Here is a 26,685-nt window from a genome sequence, read left to right as displayed (position 1 = left end):
TTAAAGCACAAAATTTACAGCTTTAATTGTATATGAACAATACCTTATTCATTAATTTTCTCTTTTCATGTAAGCAAAATTGTTACGAAGTACAAATTGTACTTCGGGTTCGTTGCCAGGATGCTCTCAGTGAGGAATATACAAAGTTTACCGATAAATCTATTACGAAAACCTACTATATATATGTAATAGTCTTTCGATATATAAATATATTCACAACTTATAGTGTTATCAATGATTTACCATTATTTCAATGACCATACAAAAATGTTTTTTTATGTTCATGCAGCTACATGTATAATCGCCTAGTTTTTCTTTTTAACATCGGGCTCGATGCTATATGATGTTCTAGAAGCTTCCGTCAATATTAAGATCGGTGAATGTCGAAAATAATTTGCACATTTCCCTTTTTAATCGGTTATCACAACTTATTTCTTTTATATCATTTAAATCAAGTTTTGATTGAATAACCCAGTGATGACGTTTTATGAGATAAAGTAAACGATTGCTTGTTATCAGTTTCATTAAAAATTGCCAGTAACTTAGATCCGCCAACCGGAACCGCCACCGTACTCACATTTTTGCTATTTCATGGCTGTTTATAGAAAATGAAAGTAGACTTTTAATTTTTTGTACGATACTTACTGTGCGAGTGAAATCTAAATATAGTTTACGGACATCATCTTGTATTTTGTGTATTCTTGGAGGAGTAAGTAAGAACTCTGGTGCACCCGTTTCGAAGTTTATTTCCAAAATTTATTAATTTATAAGTATAGATATTATTTATGCTCAAACAAGCTGTCAAATAAGACTGAAATATAAAAATTGTCAATGCATTCTGTCTGCATCTCATGAAGTTGATTGTTATGTTATATAAGGCTGTACATATTGAGTTTATCTAGTGTAGGTTGTTATTGTGTTATATAAGGCTGTACATATTGAGTTTATCTAGTGTAGGTTGTTATTGTGGTATACAGTGTTCTACGTAAACAAAATAAATAACTAAAAAGCTGATTCGTGATGAGAAATATTTTTAATTAAAGAAAGGTTGCAAAACTTGCAATAATTTCTCACATGTGACATTGGTTTACAGCATTGAAACATTGAATTGTGTTTTATTTTTCATTGCAATTTGTCAAAATCAAATACAACACAAATATTTAAGAATAATACAACACGTTATTTGAGAATTATAGTCATGATCAGATCATACAGCGCAGTGGTTAGAGTATCTGCTCTAGAGTTGCGAAGTAAGGAGTTGATCCTTATGTTGCGGGTTCGAATCCCACTGTGGGACGTGGAGACCGGTCCTTCAGATGAGACCTTATAAACCGAGGTCCCGTGTCGCAGAAGGTGCTGGCACGAAAAAGATCCCTCACTGCTCAATGGCCGTAAGTGCCAAGTATAGGACAAAATTTGCAGCTCTCCACCACCAAGTGGTGGCGTCTCCGTATGAGTGAAAAATTCTCAAGAGGGACGTTAAACAATAAACAAACAAACAATCAGATCATACCAAACTTTACACAATAATCTTTGTTTGTACTCCATATAAACATCGTTGTGATATACAGACATCATTTTTTGCTCACCTGAGCTGAAAGCTTCTTCTCAAAAACCATTGGGCCAATTCTAACAAAGTTTGGCACAAAACATCCTTGGGTAACGGGAATTCTAAATTATTCAAATGAAGGGTCAAGCCTGCTTCCTATGGAGATAATCAAAGAAAGGCAAAAACAGGGTGGGGCTATGTAAAAAATTTTATTTCAAGAACCACAAGGCCAGAAAAGATGCTAGATTCTAAATTGTTCAAATCATGACCACCAGGGTTAGGATGGGACCACAATATGGGATGAAAGTTTTACATTAAAATAATTAAGAAAAATCATTTGTATGCTGACACATATTAGTGATAACTATTGGACCTTGACCTCTATTTTCTTAAATTTGTGTTTAGCTAATTTTCATAGAAACTATTCATAATATTTTTATCAAATTTTGTATGCTGACACATATTAGTGATAACTATTCCACTGCCTCAACATTTTTGGACCTTGACCTTCCCTTTGATCTTGACCTCACTTTTCATAAATTTGCATTTAGCTCATTTTCAAAGAAACTATTCAAGATTTATTAGGTCACCTGAGTTACTCAGTGACCTATTGCTATCTGTTTTCGTCCGTCATCGTGCGGGTGTGCGTCGTGCGTAAACTTTTCACATTTTCGACTTCTTCTCAAGAACCACTGGGCCAATTTTCAGCAAACTTGCCACAAACTATCCTTGGGTAAAGATGATTCAAGTTTGTTGAAATGAAGGGCCATGCCTTCTTCCAAGGGGTGATAATTAAGAATTAGTGAAAAATTAAGAACAAGTGGACCAGGTATGATGAAATTTGTATGGAAACATCCTCAGGTAGTGTAGACTCAAGTTTGTTCAAATCATAACCCCCGGGGGTAGGGTGGGGCCACAATGGAGGATCAAAGTTTTACATAGAAATATATAGGAAAAATCTTTAAAAATTTTCTTGTCAAGAACAGCTAAGCCCTGATTGCTCATATTTATGTGGAAGCATCCTCAGGTATTGTAGATTCAAGTTTGTTCAAATCATGACACCCATGGGGTAGGGTGTGACCACAATGGATGATCAATGTTTTACATGGAAATATATAGGAAAAATCTTTAAAAATCTTCTTCTCATGAACAGCAAAGCCATGATTGATCAATATATGGAAGCATCCTCAGGTAGTGTAGATTCAAGTTTGTTAAAATCCTGAAACCCCCCCCCCCCCCCCCCCCCCCGGGTAGGGTGGGGCCACAATGGGGAATCAAAGTCTTACATAGGAATATATAGGAAAATTTCTTCTTCTCAAGAACTGCAAAGCCATGATTAATCATTTTAATATGATCAAAGTTTTACATAGAAGTACATAAAAAAAATCATTAAAAATTGAAAAAATTCTTTTCTCAAGAACAGCAAAGCCATGATTGGTTATGTTTACATGGAAACATCCTCAGCTAGTATAGATTCAAGTTTGTTCAAATCATGACTCTGGACTCTTGGGATAGGGTGGGGCCACAAGGGCAAATCAAAGATTTACAAAAGCTTCTTCTATCAGTTTATTTTATACTCTATGGATCTTCTATAGATTGTTGTTTTATACTCAGGTGACCGTTAAGGCCCTAGGGCCACTTGTTTATCAAACCTTATAGGCTGATGCATAATGGTGAGAGCTATTCAACTGCATCAACATTTTTAGACCTTGACCTTTCCTTTGACCTTGATTGTATTTTCATTGAACTTCATTCACTAATACAAATATGTGAGAGCTATTCAACTGTGTCATAATTTTCTGACCTCAACCTTCCCTGTGACCTTGCTTGATCTCACTATTTCTCATTTAGACAATCTTAAACAAAGAAGCAAGAACATTTCTTTTCATGTTGCTTAATGAACACTGGGTGGGGAATTCATGTCCTATATGGACATTTCATGGACACCAGGTTAGAGTTGGCCAAAATCAAATCAAATTTTACATAATGGATATATACAGGAGAAGAATTTTTTTCTCTATAGATTCTGGCCATGTTAGTCATTTCAATATTGAATCACCCTCATGGCGTGTGGATTTAGAGTCTTCTTAGAGTTAGGGTGGGGTCATAATTTTTCAAGGGAATATTAAAATCTTTTAAAAATCTGATGAAGAACAGCAGGGGTAAAGTAACTCAGATGAGCATTGTGACCCATGGGCCTCTTGTTTACAGAACTATCATTTGGATGTACAGTGTATGTTTTCTAAAGAAAAAATCACTTTTTAATAAAGTTTGATTGTTGATATTGTAGATACCTGTATAAAGAGGCCAAAAGTTACTTTGAGGGCAGTAAAGTGTTGTCCATATTTGAGCAGGAATCAGAGAAGTCACTCAGTCTGAAGTTGAAGGATCACATCTCCATTCATCTGTACATGAGTCACCCCAGCTGTGGAGATTACGCTTACTATGTGGAGGAACTGTAAGTCTGTATTATTTGATCAGTGATTAGAATTATTTGGTAAGTTGTGTTCATCTCCATTCATCTGTAAATGAGCCACCCCAGCTGTGGAAATTAAGTTTACTGTGTAGACAAGTCACAATTACTGTAAAATCTCATACTTTCATGGTGTCAAATATTAGTGGTTTTATTAAAAAATATTGGATTGAGGGGGTTTGATTATATGGTGAAGAAGTGCTCAGTTGTTATATGTTTGATGTGGTTCATTTCCAGGAGAACATGAATTCATGGGTTTCTTCATATACTATGACATTACTGTGCTAGTAAGTTAAACTGATAGCTCATAAGATAACAGCCATGATTATAGAACTAATCTCTCTGCACATTACTGGGTATTAGAATTTCAAGTGAGCCAGCACACTTTATCATATATTTAAATATTCTAAAGCCCTCATAGTATGTTGTCTCTTTTGGGTTTGGAGAGAAACTAAAACATCGGGATTTTTTTTAATTATTCCCCTTGTCCTAATCTTTAAATGATTTATGATTCCTGATACATGTATTACAACAAAGTATATGCAGGCAACTCAGTGATCCAGTGGACTTTCCACAATACAGTTTTCTAGACTTAGTACTGACTGTACTGTACAGAGGAAATCACTACAAGTTGAGCATGTTGAGTATGTTCAGAGTCTGGTGGAAAATCAGAATTTATTTAGGTTCATTTGAATTGATACATGAGTTTACATGCATATTAATATAACATAAATAAAAGGTTAAAATCTGCCTCAGACTTGTACAGATAGGAAGAAGGAAATGCTATACACTGTAAATTGTTTTATTTGCATGATCTTGTAAATGTTTTCAGCAGTGACAATTAGTTACTCTAAATTTGTTTTCTTGTTTCAGTAAATAAAAAAAATTTATTTTAGATGTAATTTTAATATTGATACAAAAACCTGGTGTGAAAATTCAATTGTATTTATTTCTGTGTAACTTTCTAAGAACAGCAAGGAAATAAGCTGGTTGAAAATCAATTGTATGATAAGCAGTGCCATTTCCTGTTAGATTTATATTTACCAGACATCAAGAACACTTAACATTCCAATCACATGTTGAATTTCTAGTAGATAATTTTTTATGCAGTGAAGTTACCGGTATTTGTGCAGGACACATTTCACCCTTGTAATAAAAGCAACGAAGTTACAAAAACTTTTAAAGTCAAGTAAATCTTGTGTTTGTGTACTAGATTTGATTTTTAATTTTATTGCGTACTAGATTTGATTTGTAATTTTATTGCGTACTAGATTTGATTTGTAATTTTATTGTGTACTAGATTTGATTTGTAATTGTATGATACACATGTACATGTAGTATCAGAAATAAATAAGCATGTATTTTGATTCTTTTACAGACCTAATCGCCCACTGACACCAACAACAGAAGGTTTGGTCAGTAAAGGTGCACATGTACCGGCCTTCAGTGAGGACCTGCCCGGCTGGTTCTGTACAAAGAATGAGGACGGTGAGACTGGGGATAGGCTCTAGCAGTTAAAAGCTTGATAGTAGATGCCTTTTATTTATTTGAGTTAAATCAGTATTAGAGTACTGAGAATTGTACATCAGGCATGCTACTGCACATTGGTGTTCAGGCCTTACAAAATATATTTAAAAGGGCCACCATTAAAAGGGTCACATGTTGTATTACCGGTATTTGTTACAGCTTTGATTCTGTTATTGTGTAGATGGGCGTTAATATTAGCTAGGAGTTCACCTAATATGGAATGCCCCATCCAGGGAGCCAGTGACTCATTGTTTCTAAATCACAGATTCTAGTTAAGTGTTGGCTTTGTTTTTGTTAGTATACTGGAAAGGATCTCTTTTGAACTGAATTTTCTGTACCTGATAATGAACCTTCAATGTATGAATGTGTTATAATAATAATAATAATAAAACTTTATTTAAAGAAGGTAACCTGGTTAGTGCATGCACTATTCTTCCCCAGGGCCTTCTATATATCAATTACAAAGATAAACAAGTACACATGTAAATATACAATTCAAAATAAAACAGATAGAGTCTTAAGGAATTACAATCACAAAATTATGAATAGAGTGTCCATGTCTGGTAATATGTACATACAACTAACAATCACATTGTAGATAGGATATCAAAATCTTACTGTGCTCAAATAATTGTACGGCAGCTGATAATGTAATTTTCTACATTACACTTAAATGCTTGTAGAGATTGAGAGAGTCTTATGTGCTGGGGAAGTTTATTCCATAGGTGCACACCTGAGTACTGAAAAGAGGTCTTGAATAAGTTTGTACGGAACTTAGGTAATTTAAGGTCATAATTAGTTTCAGATCGCAGGTTATAAGAAGCTGAGGAGTGAAATTCAAATAAATTACAAAGATATTCGGGAGTCATTCCGCTGAAAATTTTGTATAATAATATGTATTTGTATAGATCAACTAGCTCATAAACTGTTAACCATCCAAGTTTCTCAAACAGTGGTTTAGAAGAAGAATCAGGACTTGCATCAAGAATAATCCTGGCTGCCCTTTTTTGTAATTTAAATAGTCTACCCATGTCCTGCTTGGGGGCATTACCCCAAATAGTCAAACAATAGTTAATAGATGGTAGAATATAAATAAGCATTGTAATATAGTTTTCTAGTATGTAGGGGAAGAAATTTTTTTATCTTACGTAGAGTAAATAACTTATGGTTTATGGTTTTACTAACTGAATCTATATGATTTGCATACTGTAACTTATCATCAATATGTACACCAAGAAGTTTCTCAGTTTCAACCATTTCAATTGTTTTGTCTGAGGCATAAAGTTGTAAATTTGGATTATCTAGTTTTGATTTTCTTTGCTGTGTCCCCATTAGCATACATTTTGTTTTGTCTACATTTAATACCATTTGGTTTTGAGCACACCATTTCTCAATCTCGCAAAGATCTGAATTTAGTGTATTTTCTAAACATCTTGCATTATGATTATTAGAATACAGAGTTACATCATCAGCAAACATATCAATATTTGAATTGTTTACATGTAATGGAAGATCATTTATGTACAATAAAAATAAAAGTGGACCCAAAATTGAGCCCTGAGGTACTCCTGCTGTGACGGGTAGAATATTGGAGACACATGTTCCAAATTTAACACACTGGGTCCTGTGGTAAAGATATGACTTAAACCACTTTATAGCTGTATGGTCAAATTTGTAATGGGTTAATTTCTCTAGAAGAATATTATGATTAACCAAATCAAATGCTTTACTAAAATCTATAAATGTAATACTGATTAGTTCACCACGATCCATTGCATTAAGCCAACTTTCTGTTAGTTTTGTAAGTGAAGTTTGACACGAATGGAGTTCTCTAAACCCCGACTGGGATTGTGTTAGTAGATTAAATTCATTAGTGAATTTTTTTATTAGCTTAGCTACATGTTTTTCTATCAATTTAGATATAGTCGGTAGAATAGAAATTGGACGATAATTATTCGGGTCAGCTTTGTCACCTTTCTTAAAAATAGGTGTTACTTTGGCTTGTTTTAAATTTGTCGGGAAAATACCACTTACTATGCTAGTGTTAATAAGATGAGTTATAGGTTTACATATATATTTAGATGCGACTTTCAAAAGACGCGGTCCAATAAAGTCAACGCCAGCTGATTTATTGATATTAAGAGAATTTAACATGTTAAAAACTTCACTTTCCTCAATTAAATGAATACTAAAAAAGGTTTCATCATCAAGCTTAGACCTAACAAAATTACGTAATATATTTGGATCATACTCATGTTTTGGCATTTCCAAAAGAAGCTTGTTTGAGACATCTGAAAAGTGGTTATTAAAAGTATTTGCAATATCCTGTAAATTATCAATAATTCCCCGGTTAGAAAACACATGAGATGGAGTTATATTCTTTGAATTACATGTTAATTGATTAAGATAGTTCCACATTTCTTTGGGATTTGAACTCTGTTCAATCGCTGTTTTATAGTATGAAGATTTTGATTAATCTATAAGAAGACTAACTTTGTTCCGATAAAGTCTATAGTTTTCCATATCTCCTTCTTTGTGGTAAGAGTCACGTAAGTGTCTAGCATCGTTTATTTCTTGTGTCATCCATTTGGGATGGATTTCACTCTTCACTCGTTTGGTTTTAACTTGTGCATGCTGGTCAAGTACGCTATTAAATAATTCATAGAATTCAGTTAGTATTTCATTAGGGTCATGCATCTGGAGGAGATTGTTAAAGTCTACATCTTTTAAGTTTTGGAGGAATTTATTTTCATCAAACTTTTTGAAATCTCTATACTGAATTTCTATGTGTTTTCCTTTTTGCTGCATGCATTTAGTTTTTCTAGTGGCACATATTGTAGTGATCAGAGATGGCTATAAAAGGTACATTCACTTCACACATGTTATCTGGTTTATTGGTGTAAAAGTGATCTATTAGGGTACTTGAGGTATTAGTTACTCTAGTTGGTGCTGTAATTAATTGTGAAAAACCAAACTCTTCTAAAGCATATGTCCAACTTTGTGGGGTTCTTTGAATAAGTCTATATTAAAATCACCTGTTAAGATAATTTCTGCATCGTCACAGCAGGAGGCACAATTTATTTCTCTAGCCAGATCCTCCGCCCAGCAGGAGGGAGCAGATGGTGGACGATATGCTGAACAGTAATAAATTGGTTTAGAATTCCTTGTATTTAATTCCAGCCAAATTGTTTCTATATTACCAATTTCAAAATCAGGTCTACGTTTGTATCTTATATTATTAGAAATATATACCACAATTCCACCACCTGCCCTCAATGTGCGATCCTTCCTTTCCATATCAAAACCATCAATATTCAACTCAGAATCACTAATGTTATCATTCAAAAAGGTTTCACAAAGTCCTAGAATATTAAGAGTTTGTTTGTTTTGGAGCAGAATTTTAATTTCTTCAGTTTTGGGCATTAGGTGGCAAATGTTCAGGTTCCCAAATTTTAAGCCTTTTTTAATCAAACCAAATTCATTATTGCTTTTAGTGTTATTAGTTTAAATCTTTCCACTTCTTGATATATGTTGAAGGGATGTTTGAACCATTTGACCTTTCTACCTTGTAATATCTTTTGTGGGGATTGTTGACTTTCCTTTATTTGATATCTGTTGTAAGTTTAAGCCAGTTGAACTTTCCTTCGTGTGATATCTGTTGTAGGATTAAGCCAGTTGACCTTTCCTTTGTGTGATATATGTTGTAGGATTAAGGCAGTTGACCTTTCCTCTGTCTGATATCTGTTGTAAGATTAAACCAGTTGACCTTTCCTTTGTATGATATCTGTAGTAGGATTAAGCCAGTTGACCTTTCCTTTGTATGATATCTGTAGTAGGATTAAGCCAGTTGACCTTTCCTTTGTATGATATCTGTTGTAGGATTAAGCCAGTTGACCTTTCCTTTGTGTGATATCTGTTGTAGGATTAAGCCAGTTGACCTTTCCTTTGTGTGATATCTGTTGTAGGATTAAGCCAGTTGACATTTCCCTTTGTGTGATATCTGTGGTAGGAATTGTTGAGCCAGTAGACCTCTCCACTATATTGTGTGATATTGGTTGTAGTGATTATTGTGCCAGTTGAGCTTTCCACCATATTTTGTGTTGTTTGTTGTAGGGATGGTTGAGCCTGTTGAGGAGCACCAGAAACCTCAGGATATGGATGAGATTGAGTCTGGGGAGGACCTGCTGGTCATGTCCTGTAGTGACCCTGTATTGTGTGTGTCTGTTGTAGGGATGGTTGAGCCTGTTGAGGAGCATCAGAAGCCTCAGGCTGTGGATGAGATTGAGTCTGGGAAGTGTCTGCTGGACATGTCCTGTGGTGACACTGTATTGTATGTTGTCTGTTGTAGGGATTGTTGAGCCTGTTGAGAAGCACCAGAAGCCTCAGGATGTGGATGAGATTGAGTCTGGAGAGGACCTGCTTATAATGTCCTGTATTGACACTGTATTGTGTGTTTTCTGTTGTAGGGATGGTTGAGCCTGTTGAGGAGCATCAGAAGCCTCAGGATGTGGATGAGATTGAGTCTGGGGAGGACCTGCTGGTCATGTCCTGTAGTGATACTGTATTGTGTGTTTTCTGTTGTAGGGATAGTAGAGCCTGTTGAGGAGCATCAGAAGCCTCAGGATGTGGATGAGATTGAGTCTGGGGAGGACCTGCTGGTCATGTCCTGTAGTGACACTGTATTGTGTGTTTTCTGTTGTAGGGATGGTTGAGCCTGTTGAGGAGCATCAGAAGCCTCAGGCTGTGGATGAGATTGAGTCTGGGGAGGACCTGCTGGTCATGTCCTGTAGTGACAAACTGTTACAGTGGAATGTGTGTGGCCTCCAGGGGGCGCTGCTCAGCTACTTTATTTCACCTGTGTATCTGTCTTCTATCATTGTAGGTAAGTATCCAAACAGCTTTTTAAAGGGGGAGTTTTGATAAGGCCGCTCAGCGGCCCACTTTTTTTCATAAAAATAAATTTCATTTTATTTTTTCAAAACTAGTTTAGAATTCAAGATAAATATGTTAACTTTTGTTATTTATATTTCAAAAGTTAATATGAGATGAAATCACGCCGTAGCTGATACATACTAAGATGTACCCTCAGATCCGTTAACATTAGACTTATGGGAAAATATAAGAGGGTGGCATTTATAAATCGATGTTTAGAATATGAAGTGCATGAGGGACACTCACCTAAATTTGTTCAGTAATTAGATATACTCTGCACACTAATTTCTTGAAATATGATGAGTGTCGCGTGTGCACTTCATATCCAAAAATTGAAAATTGCATAAAATTTGCATATCTAAAATTAGAAACCCTGGTTTCTTCATCTGACTTTGTGTTAAAATACTAAGCCAAAAGTAGCATTTTTTTTTAAATCAAAGAAGATTCTCGATTATATTAACAGTAGAAAATATTATCATATCCTATCTTCCTTTCGTTATTTTTATGTCGCCAACGTATAACATTAACGTCACATTTTTAGCTCACCTCCACGAAGGTTTGGGGAGCTTTTGTAATACCGTCGGCATCGGTGTTTCTGGTAAAAGTTTTTGAAGCAGATTTTTTTTTCAAGTATATATATGCCCTTCATTAATCAGAGTCACATGATCTAGCGTGTTTCCTTGTCACCAGTCAGGTTTCAGATGCTGCATTTTTAGCCAAAGAATGTCCAGGTAAATGTTTTAAAAGCAGATTTAAGTTTTTAGAGAAGAGCAGCTGTAAGCACTTGTTGACCAGATTTGCTTCATGATGCATCTACGGATGCACACTACCAGACTTGCTTCAGATGCTGGATCTGACCTACATTTCCTTAATGAGTGAGCAGGTGAAAAATTTTGAAGCAGGTCTCATTCTTATGTAACTATAAGCCCTATCGTGAACAAACTTGTACTGATGATGAATCTAGGATCATCGTTCAGATGCTGGATCTTTCTTACATTTTCTGACTGACTGTCCAAAAAATAAGGTTTAGAGCAAGTCCATTCCTTAACGTTATTTATCATGCATAGTTATATTTTTGACTTTTTTGTAAATAGAAATCCACGCTCCAACATGCTAGAGAAGCGCCCTTATATTTCCGTGTGGTTGATATAGAGAACATGGATTGTTTTAATTAAGTCTGGATGTCTAGGTGTATGTGTCTGCATATGATTAAGGATTAAACACATACCTTTGGCGTTTACACATGTATTTCGAACTGCGCTCTGGTCTAGCAAATCATACATAATGAATTCTAAAACTCTCTAAATGAGAAATGACTAGAGTTGGTGAAGCAACTTAAATATCTATGGAGAGTTGGGAAGTGAAAGGATATTAGTCCTGGCTGGGATTCTCTCAGTTATGCTGAAAAAATAATGCAGATCTATGTGAACAAATACTTCTAAGTTTCATAATGAAAAGGAAACACTCAATGTATTATAGATTTTTCCATCATTTGGCTATTCACATAATTACTTATCATGATAAAATATTTTTAACTGTAATTAATATTATCCATATTATCAAATACATTGCAATTTACTGAAGTCGGTAGGTGCTAGGTAAAAGAAAAGTCAAGTTTCTAGCGCCTGCCATTGAAATATCTGGCGGCCGCCAGATAAAACTGTAGTGTTTTTGCTTTAACGACATCTACAACTTCTGTTTGTAGTCAAATCTGGGAGATTCATGCCTTATTAGCAAAGATCAAATCTACACTTTATACAAAAATTCAATTCATAAAGTCTTCACTTCATAACTTAAAATTTATGCTTTATTAGATTACATGTCTACACCGCAAAAATTATTTGGCAGCTTCTAGTTATTTATGTGGCGGCCGCCAGATAAGTTTCTGGCCGCCGCCAGTTATTATGTGGTGGCCGCAGGAAAACTATTTTGCAGCCGCCAGATATATTTTTCTAGCCGAATAATTATGTGGCGGCCGCCATGCAGATAAAATATTTTTTGTTTTTCTTACCTTGCACCTACAATGTACATGTTCCAGCTTACGTAGCAATATGATGGTTTTAAATAAACATTTTATCTATGTATATATGTAAAGTTGCATTTATTTTTTAATCGTGCCGATTTTTTCTTTTTATTTAAATAAACCTTTTATCTATGTATATATGTAAAGTTGCATTTATTTTTTAATCGTGCCGATTTTTTCTTTTTATTTCAAAACATTTTTTTATTTCAATTTGATGATATTAAGGTATATTTTATAAAACATGTACATATGTAGTTGTATAACCTCATTGATGAAAATGTCTTGCATATATCTGTATATGACATTTTTACGTTTACCTATCTCATGTCTACATATCTTTTTCATTTGCATTTTTCGTATGTGAAAATGTTAAATATTGATTATAAAGTTTATGTATGAACTGTAGATTAATTATGATGTTAAAACTTTCTGTATATGTTTACGTTTTATAAGTTAAATTCATTCTCTTTTAAAGAAAAGTAACATTTAACACACCAGAAAAATATCGCACCTTAAAAAAACATTCGCATAAAATCAATACCATTTTCCGTTAAAAAAAAATTTTGAAATTGGTTAATTTATGTCTTTATTCATATTTATTCTATTTCATTTACGATTTTGACGGTTAAAAAAATCCACTTTCCCCCTATAAAAATGTCTACTCCAAAAATATACGAAAGGGGGTATACTTAAATTCTCAATTATCACGTGACCGGAAAATATGCAACATAAGTTATTTTCATATTTTTAGGAAGATAAGAAGTTTTTCTACAAAATATCAAAATTTCATGAAATTTTGTGAGGGGCCGAAAAACGGCCTTATCGAAACTCCCCCTTTTTTAGGTTACCTGAGTCACTCAGGTGACCTTTTGTTATCTGTTTTCGTCCGTCGTGCATCGTGTGTTAGCATTTGGACATTTTCAGCTTCTTCTCTGAAACCGCTGAACCAATTTCAGCCAATTTTTGCATATGCCATCTATGTGTGAAGGGGAACAAAATTTTTGATTTTCATGGTCCCTGCCCCCATGGGGCCTGAGGGATGGGGCTAAAACCACCAAAATTAATGCAATCTTTAAAAAACTTCTTCTTTACTCCTGGACATCAAGCAGTCAAACTGTTGGCATGATTGTAATAAGCATTGAGCCCTCTACCAAAATTGTGAAATTCATGGCCCCAGGGTCAGGGTTTCTGGTGCTAGGGCGGGGCTATATAGATCATATAGTGAAAGTGCATTATTTCTTTGAAAATCTTCTTCTCTACTCCTGGGTATTACTGAAACAAATTGAATACATAGTTATGATAAGCAAGAGTGACTCTACCAAAATTGTGAAATTCATGGCCCCAGTGTCAGGGGTTCTGGTGCTAGGGCGGGGCTATATAGATCATATAGTGAAAGTGCATTATTTCTTTGAAAATCTTCTTGTCTACTCCTGGGTATTATTGAAACAAATTGAATACATAGTTATGATAAGCAAGGGTGACTCTACACAAATTGTGAAATTCATGACCCCGGGGTCAGGGGTTCTGGTGCTAGGGCAGGGCTATATAGATCATATAGTGAAAGTGCATTATTTCTTTGAAAATCTTCTTCTCTACTCCTGGGTATTATTGAAACAAATTGAATACATAGTTATGATAAACAAGGGTGACTCTACCAAAATTGTGAAATTCATGGCCCCAGGGTCAGGGGTTCTGGTGCTAGGGCGGGGCTATATAGATCATATAGTGAAAGTGCATTATTTCTTTGAAAATCTTCTTCTCTACTCCTGGGTATCATTTAAACAAATTGAATACATAGTTATGATAAACAAGGGTGACTCTACCAAAATTGTGAAATTCATGGCCCAAGGGTCAGGGGTTCTGGTGCTAGGGCAGGGCTATATAGATCATATAGTGAAAGTGCATTATTTCTTTGAAAATCTTCTTGTCTACTCCTGGGTATTATTGAAACAAATTGAATACATAGTTATGATGAGCAAGGGTGACTCTACCAAAATTGTGAAATTCATGGCCCCAGGGTCAGGGGTTCTGGTGCTAGGGCAGGGCTATATAGATCATATAGTGAAAGTGCATTATTTCTTTGAAAATCTTCTTCTCTACTCCTGGGTATTACTGAAACAAATTGAATACATAGTTATGATAAGCAAGAGTGACTCTACCAAAATTGTGAAATTCATGGCCCCAGTGTCAGGGGTTCTGGTGCTAGGGCGGGGCTATATAGATCATATAGTGAAAGTGCATTATTTCTTTGAAAATCTTCTTGTCTACTCCTGGGTATTATTGAAACAAATTGAATACATAGTTATGATAAGCAAGGGTGACTCTACACAAATTGTGAAATTCATGACCCCGGGGTCAGGGGTTCTGGTGCTAGGGCAGGGCTATATAGATCATATAGTGAAAGTGCATTATTTCTTTGAAAATCTTCTTCTCTACTCCTGGGTATTATTGAAACAAATTGAATACATAGTTATGATAAACAAGGGTGACTCTACCAAAATTGTGAAATTCATGGCCCCAGGGTCAGGGGTTCTGGTGCTAGGGCGGGGCTATATAGATCATATAGTGAAAGTGCATTATTTCTTTGAAAATCTTCTTCTCTACTCCTGGGTATCATTTAAACAAATTGAATACATAGTTATGATAAACAAGGGTGACTCTACCAAAATTGTGAAATTCATGGCCCAAGGGTCAGGGGTTCTGGTGCTAGGGCAGGGCTATATAGATCATATAGTGAAAGTGCATTATTTCTTTGAAAATCTTCTTGTCTACTCCTGGGTATTATTGAAACAAATTGAATACATAGTTATGATGAGCAAGGGTGACTCTACCAAAATTGTGAAATTCATGGCCCCAGGGTCAGGGGTTCTGGTGCTAGGGCAGGGCTATATAGATCATATAGTGAAAGTGCATTATTTCTTTGAAAATCTTCTTCTCTACTCCTGGGTATTATTGAAACAAATTGAACACATAGTTATGATAAGCAAGAGTGACTCTACCAAAATTGTGAAATTCATGGCCCCAGGGTCAGGGGTTCTGGTGCTAGGGCAGGGCTATATAGATCATATAGTGAAAGTGCATTATTTCTTTGAAAATCTTCTTGTCTACTCCTGTGCAATATTGAAACAAATTGAATACATAGTTATGATAAGCAAGAGTGACTCTACCAAATTGTGAAATTCATAGCCCCAGGGTCAGGGGTTCTGGTGCTATGGGGGGGGGGGGGGGGGCTATATAGATCATATAGTGAAAGTGCATTATTTCTTTGAAAATCTTCTTGTCTACACCTGGGTATTATTGAAACAAATTAAATACATAGTTATGATGAGCAAGAGTGACTCTACCAAATTTGTGAAATTCATAACCCCAGTGTCAGGGGTTCTGGTGCTTGGGTGGGTCTATATAGATCATATAGTAAAAGTGCATTTTTTCTTTGAAAATCTTCTTGTCTACTCCTGGGTATTATTTAAACAAATTAAATACATAGTTATGATAAGCAAGGATGCTTCTTCCAAAATTTTGAATTTCATGGCCCCTGGATCAGGGATTCTGATGTTAGGGCAGGGCTCTATTTATTAGGTCTTTCCACCTTTCTGTGGAAAGACTTATTGATTTTCTTCTGTTTATTATTAGGTCTTTCCACCTTTCTGTGGAAAGACCTATTGAAATTGTTCTGTTTATTATTATTATTATTATTATTTTTCCGCCGAATGATTTTTTGTTTCATAAGTTATCGAAAAGATTTAAAGTCCATAAGAATGTACTTCGAAAAAGATTTTTGCAGTTGACCCTGCGTATATGAACTTTGACCCCTCAAGAAGTTATAACCCCTTTCGCAATAAAAGCTTGTTATCGCTACTCCTTCGAAACCTTAAACTTTAGAGATACGAAACCTTCACTAATGTCTTCGACTAATTTAGTAGACTCTTCAATCTTTTCAGAGCGAAAGGTTGCATGAACCCCTTTAATTAGTTATTGCCCCTGAAAGTTTTTGATGGTTACGAATAATTTTTTTTTTTTTAAACGATTAATCATAGAGACATGGGACCAATGGCATTGGATATCTCAACCTTTGACCTTGAAATTTATATAGAGGTCAAAGGTCAAGGTCATTCAAACTATGAGAAAATTAGCTTTTTTAATATCTCTTTTGTCTTTCAACATATACTGAATATCTTTGCATCTTTAATATGTAGGGGTGAAACGATACACCTCCTTCACGGTTCGATACGTATTGTAAAATTTTGTCTCGGTTGGTTATTTTCGATACGATACATTTTCATAGAAGGAAACGAATTCAACGTTGTTTTATGCTTTCTTTTTCTAAATCTAGTCAGATATTTTACGAATTTTATTTGCAAATTGACTAGAAGAAATTGATTACAATTATTTGACTGTCAAAAATTATTTTACAAGCTATCAGTCATCAAAAATTTACGTTTTCTATACTTATTTATACTGAATAACGTGTTTACCTTATGCCAAACCCGACTGAATAACGATCCCGACCGAAAAATGAACCGAACCGAAAATTAGAGATTTTGCACCGTGTATCAAACCGAGAAAAAATACCGCGGTGTATCGATACCGCGGTGAACCGTTTCACTCCTATTAATATGTCCTTCTAAAACTATTTCAAAGATTTCATTCTTGTCCCCCGAGCTTGACCCCTTCAAAAGTTGTCACCCCTTTTGCAACAAAACTTTGTTATCGCTACTCCTCCGAAACCGTAAACCATAGAGATTCCAAACCTTCATCAGTGTCTTCGACTCATTTAGTACTCTCTTCATTCTATCATTGCGAAAGCATTCTTTGGTCCCTTGTATGAGTTACTGCCCCTGAAAGTTTATGCTACTTACATTTAATGAACTTTTTTTTTAAAACGGTGTATCTTAGAGACATGGGACCAACTGCATCGCAATATTTGACCTTTGACCTTGAAATATAGGTCAAGGTCAAAGGTCAAGGTCATTTAAAAACATAAGAAATTCCTTATATATGTGTAAAATATAGCAATTCACCAAATGACCTTGAACTTTGACCTTGACTTTGGGACAAATGGAAAAGTAAGGACATGCATTCAGCTCCAGTATCAGGTAAAAACTTAGAAAGTAAAGATTTCTTGGTTTTTTGTTTGTTTGTTTTTTTTTTTTGTAATGACCTTGACCTTTGAACCTGACCTTTGACCTTGACCCAAAGGTCACAATAAGGCTTAAGGATGTGGAAGTAGTTACAATTCTTAGTTTAAAAGAGGCATAAAATAAATAATTCACCCCCCCCCCCTTCTTAAAAAAAAAAAAAAAAAATCACATCAACAACAACGTAGAATATTACTCTAGAATTCAAACCAGACCTCGGATCGACACCAAATTCGGTTTAAAATGTAGTATTGACCTCAGAGAAACTTTCTGGACAGTTTTACGGTGAGTCTTATAAGTTTATAGAAGTCCTGAAGTTTCACGACAAAAACTACAAGTTCTGTTGTGTTTGAAATTTAAGTGCAGGTGAACGAAGAAATGATCTAAACCTTTTATCGGCTATTTCTTCAGATGTCGTTAGTAGCATTCAATTCTCCTGATATGATACGATATTTTAATATCAAGCATTCTCTCTTTCTTTTACATTTGGAATTTATTTGATTTTTATTTAGAATTAATCAGTTTCCAGAAATAGCGATTTTCGGTATATAAAAAAACAATTCTCGCTTTCATTGTCGTGTTTCCCTTCTAAAGATGCATGCTGGGAGTTTAATTTGTGCTACACATATTTAATTTAACCCAAAGAAATGCTTATTTAAATGTTTCATATTTATTTCAGGATATTCAGTCAGAAATGTTAAAATCCGAACCCGATCTTTTAAGCTTACAACAAAGCTATTTACAAAAAATTCAGCATGCTCACAATATCGATGAATCGGGCTTACAGTCCATTAATACATTTTCATTAGGGAACAGTGTTAACGTTTTCTCACGCAGCCCGTCCCTTATTATTTTATATACTGCTTGCAAGTTCAGGAACTATTTCCTTTCACGGAACTTCTTTCTTCCCCTACCGATTCTAAAAATACGCTTGCATCTCTTCTATAGTCTTAAACAATTAACTAACGTATGTTATCGGAATGCGTGGCCAAATGGTTAGCGCACCTGCCTTTCAACCCAGGGGTTTTGAGTTCGATCCCAGCTGGAGGAGCATTTTTTTTTTTTTTTTTTTTTTTTTTTTTTTAAATTTTTTGCATTTTTCTCCTTTTTTTCAACCCAAATGACATGGAAACACTTAAAAAGGTGGAAAGGCCTCTAATTGTTCTCTGAACAATTAGTCTCCTAGTTATTATTATTCTTCTTCTTCTTATTAGGTCTTTCCACCTTTCTGTGGAAAGACCTATTGATTTTCTTCTGTTTATTAGGTCTTTCCACCTTTCTGTGGAAAGACCTATTGATTTTCTTCTGTTTATTAGGTCTTTCCACCTTTCTGTGGAAAGACCTATTGATTTTCTTCTGTTTATTATTATTATTATTAGGTCTTTCCACCTTTCTGTGGAAAGACCTATTGATTTTCTTCTGTTTATTAGGTCTTTCCACCTTTCTGTGGAAAGACCTATTGAAATTGTTCTGTTTATTAGGTCTTTCCACCTTTCTGTGGAAAGACCTCTTGAAATGCTTATGTTTATTATTATTTTATTTCTCACCAGGACTTTTGAAACCGCAAGACTTATCGAAAAACTTTATAGTTCATGATACTGGATATTTAAAGTTATTTCGAAAAACGACCCCCCGTGTTTGACCTATGACCTCTTACGAAGTTATTGCCCCTTTCGCAAGAATAGCCTGTTATCGCTACTCCTTCGAAACCGTAAACCGTAGAGGTACAAAACCTTCACCAATGTCTTCGAGTAATTGAGGGGACTCTTCAATCTTTTCATTGCGGAAGTATTCATTGACCCCTTCAATGAGTTATTGCCCCTGAAAGTTTTTGAAGTTTACAAATAATTAAAAAATTTCAAAACGATAAGTTGTACAGACATGGAACCAACTGCATAAGTTTCTTTGACCTTTGACCTTGATATTTATGTGAAGGTCAAAGGTCAAGGTCATTCCATAGATGAGAAATATATTTCTCTTTATAGCTCTTTTGTCATTAAAGATTTATTATCTGTTGTTGCATAATTAATATGTAATTTTAAAACTATCTGTAATATTTCATTCTTGTCCCCTAAGACTGACCCCTTTAAAAGTTATTGCCCCTTTTGCAAAAAACCTTGTTATCGCTACTCCTCAGAAACCGTAAACCGTAGAGACACCAAACCTTCACTGATGTCTACAGGGTCTTAAGTTACAACTTCAATCTATTCAATGCGAAAGGATCTGATGACCCCTTATATGAGTTATTGCCCTTAAACATCTTTGCGCTTACTATTAAACACTATAACTTTAAAACTAAAAGTCATAGAAACATGGGACTAATTGCAGTGTAATCCTTGACCATTGACCTTGAAAATTTATTCAAGGTCAAAGGTCAAGGTCATTTCATTTTTTTAAATTTTCATTTTTTCCATCTTTCAAGCAATTCCTGGTTTCTTTTTCATGGAATTTAATTGTAAAGAGTAAAAATATTAAGAAAACTAGTAGACTTATTGTTCACAGAACAATTAGAGGTCTTTCCATCTCTCTCATTTTATCTTTAAATGTATCTTTTAATATATTTGACTTTAAACAGACTTGTATTTCATTTTGTGAAAAAGGATAAAAAATGAGCTTCATATCAAAGGTCAAGTGTCATTTTATTGAATGCGATAAAATGCCATTTACTATTATTAACAATTTACATGTTCATGTTACCTACATGTAGCTGTGCTAGTGTAATATTCAATGTTAGGCTGTGTAGATGCATAGTACTGCACAATGTTAGGTATTTTAAAAATTATTTATTTAAAGAACTTTTTCAATATACTTTCGTAGTTGATTAAAGTACTTAAGTGATTAAATTAGAAAGGAAAATGTTATTCAGTGAATGAATGTTCACTGATGATTCATTCCGGATTTGAATCCGTCTTACAACCGCGTTTTATTTCGCTATCGTTTTTTTCCGGTTGTGAAACCACGTTGGCACAGGCGAGGTATAATATGTATGCTGTTTTGGATCTCGTAACCAGCCTCTATAACCAGGCAGAGCGCATGCGTGAAATAATTTTCCATCGAGATCGGAAAACAGCAGAGAGGAAATTCGGAATATATAATGGAAACTAGTAATGCGGAATGATACTATAGTCAGATGCAGAAATTTTTGCATAATTCGATCAACTTTTATTTAAAAAAGCAGAAGAATAAATGAATCAACTTTACAGTTAGTTTTTATTTATTTATTTATTTATTTATTTAATTTATTTATTTATCATTCTTATAATTAATTAACTAAGTAACTGATTAATTTATTTAAAAATATATATTTGTATTTTTTTAAAATTCATTTATAACATTCTTTCCTTCATTTATTAATTATTCCATCCATTAATTAATTATCTATTAATTAATTCATTGATTTATTAATTTGTATGCATGTTTATTTATTTATTTATTTATATATTATTCTAATAATTAATTAATTGATTAATTCATTAAGAAGTTCATTTATTTGTTTGTTTATCTATTTATTATATTCATTCCTTCATTTATTTCGTATTCTATTTATTTATTTATTTATTATTTATCTATTTATTTATGCATTCATTTATTCGTATTTTTATTTATTTCTTTATTTTTTATTTCTTTATTGATTGATTGATTTATTTTTGCATTTATTTATTGATTTATTTATGCATTTATCATATATTTCTTTTATAAATTAATTATTTTTACGGGTTTGTATACTTATTACCAGGGTCTGTTTATGTATTGCCATAGTTTGTATACCATCACCAGGGTCTATATACCTATCACCAGGGTCTGTATACCTATCACCAGGGTCTGTATACCTATCACCAGGGTCTGTGTACCTATCACTAGGGTCTGTATACCCATCACCAGGGTCTGTATACCCATCACCAGGGTCTGTATACCCATCACCAGGGTCCGTTTTATCTATCACCAGGGTCTATATACCTATCACCAGGGTCTGTATACCCATCACCAGGGTCTGTATACTTATCACCAGGGTCTATGTACTTATCACCAGGGTCTATATACCCATCACCAGGGTCTGTATACCCATCACCAGGGTCCGTTTTATCTATCACCAGGGTCTATATACCTATCACCAGGGTCTGTATACCCATCACCAGGGTCTGTATACTTATCACCAGGGTCTATGTACTTATCACCAGGGTCTATATACCCATCACCAGGGTCTGTATACCCATCACCAGGGTCTGTATACCCATCACCAGGGTCCGTTTTATCTATCACCAGGGTCTATATACCTATCACCAGGGTCTGTATACCCATCACCAGGGTCTGTATACTTATCACCAGGGTCTATGTACCTATCACCAGAATCTATATACCCATCACCAGGGTCTGTATACCCATCACCAGGGTCCGTTTTATCTATCACCAGGGTCTATATACCTATCACCAGGGTCTGTATACCCATCACCAGGGTCTGTATACTTATCACCAGGGTCTATGTACCTATCACCAGGGTTTATATACCCATCACCAGGGTCTGTATACCCATCACCAGTGTCTGTATTATCTATCACCAGGGTCTTTATACCCATCACCAGGGTCTGTATACCCATCACCAGGGTCTGTATACCTATCACCAGAGTCTATATACCCATCACCAGGGTTTGTATTATCTATCACCAAGGTCTGTATACTCATCACCAGGGTCTGTATACCTAGGACAAGGGTCTGTATACCCATCACCAGGTCCTGTATACCCATCAACAGGGGCTGTATTCCCATCACCAGGGTCTGTAAACCTATCACCAGGGTCTGTATTATCTATCACCAGGGTCTGTATACCCATCACCAGGGTCTGTATACCCATCACCAGGGTCTGTATACCCATCACCAGGGTCTGTATACCTATCACCAGAGTCTATATATCCATCACCAGGGTCTGTATTATCTGTCACCAAGGTCTGTATACCCATCACCAGGGTCTGTATACCTAGCACCAGGGTCTGTATTATCTGTCACCAAGGTCTGTATACCCATCACCAGGGTCTGTATATCCATCACCAGGGATTGTATTATCTATCACCAGGAACTGTATAGCTATCACCAGGGTCTATATACCTATCACCAGGGTCTGTATACCTATCACATGGGTGTGTATGCCCATCACCAGAGTCTATATACCCATCACCAGGGTCTGTATTATCTATCACCAAGGTCTGTATACCCGTCACCAGGGTCTGTATACCCATCACCAGGGTCTGTATACCCATCACCAGAGTCTATATATCCATCACCAGGGTCTGTATTATCTATCACCAGGGTCTGTATACCCATCACCAGGGTCTGTATACCTAGCACCAGGGTTTGTATTATCTATCACCAGGGTCTGTATACCCATCACCAGGGTCTGTATACCCATCACCAGAGTCTATATATCCATCACCAGGGTCTGTATTATCTATCACCAGGGTCTGTATACCTATCACCAGGGTCTTTATACCTATCACCAGGGTCTGTATTATCTATCACCAGGGTCTATTTACCTATCACCAGGGTCTGCATACCAATGACCAGAGTCTGTATACCTATCTCCAGGGTCTGTATACCCATCACCAGGGTCTGTATACTTATCACCAGGGTCTGTATAACTATCACTACCAGGGTTTGGGTATCTATGAACAGGGTCTTAATCTGTAAATCTATGTCAAGGGTGTGTATTATCTGTCATTAGGGTCTGTATGTACCCATCACCAGGGTGTGTATACCTATCACCAGAGACTGTGGACCTATTACCAGGGTCCGTATATCTATTACCAGCGTCTGTATTTCTATAACCAAGGTCGGTATTATCTATTAAAAGGGTCTGTATACTTATCACCAGGGTCTATATTATCTATCACTAGAGCTGTACATCTATCACCAGGGTCTGTATACCCATCACCTGTTTGTCTGTCCGCAAAAACGTGCCCATTACTTTTGATTGGTTGGACCTATGGCTTTCATATTTCACATGTGCATTCCTTGTGATAAGGCCTTTGTTTGGGTTCTAACATATTTGACTTTTTTGACCTTGATCTTTGAGTTTTTCCCACTTTTTCAAGAATTTACCAAACTTTAACCTTGGCTATAACTTTTCAACAGTTGGTGCAAGGGCTTTCATACTTTATACTAGTATGTGTATTCATAGTAGCAAGACCTTTGAACGGATATCAAAAAAATTGATCTTGACCTTTGAGTTTTACCAACTTTTAAAAATTTTAACCTTGAGAAATTAGTATCAGGGCTATTATTTTCCACATGTGTATTCCTTGTGACAAATCCTTTCTTTGGGTTCCGACATATTTGAAATTTTGACCTTTATCTTGGAATAAGACATACTTTTGAAAAACTTTAATCTTGGCCATATATTTTGAACAGTTGGTGCTAATTCTTTAATGTTTTACATGTGTATTTTTTATGACAAAGCCTTACCCTGGGTACCTTTAATTTGACCCTTTGACCTTGACCTTGCAGTTTGACCCACATTTAAAAAACTTTAACCTGAGCTAAACCTTTTGAATGGTTAGTGCCTGGAATTTCTTATTTCTCAGATATATTCACTGAGAGTCCTTTCTTTGGGTAACAACATTTTTCAGCTATTAAGGACATACGCAACGTAGTTTGAACTTTATTGTCTTTTTCCCTGGAGTTGAGGATTTCAAATACTTAAAGGAACTGTGTGCTACATTTTAATGTCTATATATGCTGTTGTACACTTCTTCTAAAATAAATTTGGATAAACAAAACATCTAGAATATATGTTTAATAATTTTTGTATATTTTTCTTTGAATTATACAAGAATTTTCATCAATTGATATCTTTTCAAAACCCCTGGTAATGCATGCTGATTTTTTGTCTACGAACATCTGATGGCACTATAATCTTAAATTAAGAATATCTTTAAAAATTATCAGTAGGTAAGGTACGTTGCGTATGTCCTTAATATTTGAGTTTGAGTTGCATTTGAGAAACTTTAACCATTGTCAAAAGCTGCCATACAGGGACATCAGTGTTTCACAAACACATTTTGTTTTAATTTGAAATACCAAACAAAATTAAATTGAAATATTCGATAATAACCATTATAGATTTTAGATAATTTTGTTCACTAAAGAAGAGAAAGTCCTTTGCTGTAAAGTGAGGTTTATTTGTACGTTTATTTGTTCACTAATTTGTTTATTTATTTTTGGCCTGAAATGACCATGTTATAGACCTTTCGAGAAATTAATACGGTATGTTCTTTGACATCAAACATATCAAACTTTCATGCATACTTAGCTTTGAAGTCTACATTTGGACTTTGCGACTTTGTAAAAATATTTTTTAATGAACGCCTGCACTGAAAATTTAAGTTTAAATTTCAATTGAAATTTAAGGAGGTATAACCTATCGATTACATGAATTTTTATTGGGGGAAGTGGGTTAAAGTCACTATTTATAACAAAGTGTTGTCAGTCTAACTATCATGATAAATAAAGAAGGGTGGCTAAATAATTGTCTGGAATGTGTTGCTTGGAATTTATTTCAAGGCCTAAACATGTAGATCAAGGTGTAGGGAAAGGTCGACCAATAATAACGACCTCACTATAGATTTTCAAGGCACCTAAACACTAAGATTTTATTTATTTCATTTGTATTTACAATTCATCAAATTATAATTTCAGATTAACAATTTGTTATTACAATTTTTTATCTTTTATAAAACAAGTTAACATTTTATAATTGCAAATTATTTGATTTGTTGTATAAATATTTTCCTTCCTACTGAGTTTATGTTAAAGTATGAATTTGAATTCCCCCAATACTGATGTACAAAAATCACCTTTACGGAAAACAAGATGTGTTTGTGAAACACTGATGCCCCCGTATGGCAACTTATAGCAAAGGTTAAACTTTCTCAAACGCAAATCAAATATGTTGGTACCCAAAGTAAGGTCTTGTCCCGAGGAATAAACCTGTGAAATATGAAAACCCCGGTAGCAACGATTGAATAGATATGGATAAGGTTATTTTTTTTTTCAAAAGTATGTCAAAAATCAAGGTCAAGGTCAAATGGTCAAAATTAATGGTGCCCAAGGAAAGGCCTTCTTCCAAGAAATACACCTGTGAAATATGAAAGCCAAAGCACCGACCTTTCAAAAGTTATGACCAAGGTTAAAGTTTGATAAAATTTTGCAAAACTGGGTCAAACTCCAAGGTCAAGGTCAAATATGGTGGTACCCAGAGAAAGGTCTTGTCACAAGGAATACACATGTAAAATTTGAAAGTCATAGCTCCAACCAATCAAAAGTTATGGGCAAGGTTAAAGTTTTTTCGGACAAACAGACAGACGGACGGACAGGGCAAAACTACATACCCCCGAATCTTCGATACGGGGGCATAAAAATGCGAATAAAGCGTTCGATTAATTTATCTTATCCAATAAATTAAAGAATTGAGAACACTTAAACTGGTTGCAAATTGTACATCTAGTAGGAAAATTCTATGAAATATTTTGTTTATAAAACAAGTAGAATCAACAGTTAACACATTAATCACAGATTGTGTTTGCCTGCACATGATTAAAATCATGAAATGCCCAAAAATGTACGATACATGGGAGAATTATTTGAAATCGCAAAGATATAGTCAGATAAGAAACAAACACACTCAATTTTGTAATTCATATTCGATTATCTTGTGATTTATTTTTGAAATTGTGTATACTTCATAATTATATTTAAAAAATCCTTGTGATTCATATTTAATTATGCGAAAAGTTCATATTCGAAATCTTGTTACTGTGTATTTTTAGGGATGTCAAAATATTTATTTTCCTTAGTCGACTATTTGATAACATTATTCGAACGATAGTCGAATATTCGGAGCATTTTCTTAAAATAAAATTTTAATATTTCAAACCTTACTTGTAAATGCAGGAGGTATTTATAACAAAAAAAAAAACCTTTTTACCTCATATATACAAAAAAGTAACATCAATTGCCTCTGTTGCACATAGATGTTTGCAGGCACCTAACGTGT

At 34.8% G+C, this 26,685-nt stretch overlaps 1 protein-coding gene across 1 annotated transcript in view; it reads left to right on the top strand.

Moving 5' to 3' along the window:
* The window catches only part of LOC133172048 (adenosine deaminase domain-containing protein 1-like), a 107,353-nt gene that overhangs the window by 13,519 nt on the left and 67,149 nt on the right, over positions 1-26,685 (top strand). The window contains exons 8-10 of the mRNA XM_061306852.1: positions 3,840-4,007; positions 5,401-5,510; positions 10,252-10,431. Of these exons, the coding sequence (XP_061162836.1) occupies positions 3,840-4,007; positions 5,401-5,510; positions 10,252-10,431 (458 nt within the window). The remainder of the gene's footprint in view (positions 1-3,839; positions 4,008-5,400; positions 5,511-10,251; positions 10,432-26,685) is intronic.

Source organism: Saccostrea echinata, unplaced genomic scaffold (assembly GCF_033153115.1).
Source record: "Saccostrea echinata isolate AGI-Se365-2 ecotype Australia unplaced genomic scaffold, CSIRO_AGI_Sech_v1 ptg000054l, whole genome shotgun sequence".
Classification (NCBI taxonomy): Eukaryota; Metazoa; Mollusca; class Bivalvia; order Ostreida; family Ostreidae; genus Saccostrea; species Saccostrea echinata.
Note: the sequence above shows the minus strand (reverse complement) of the source record. Positions and strands in the feature narration are given on the sequence as shown.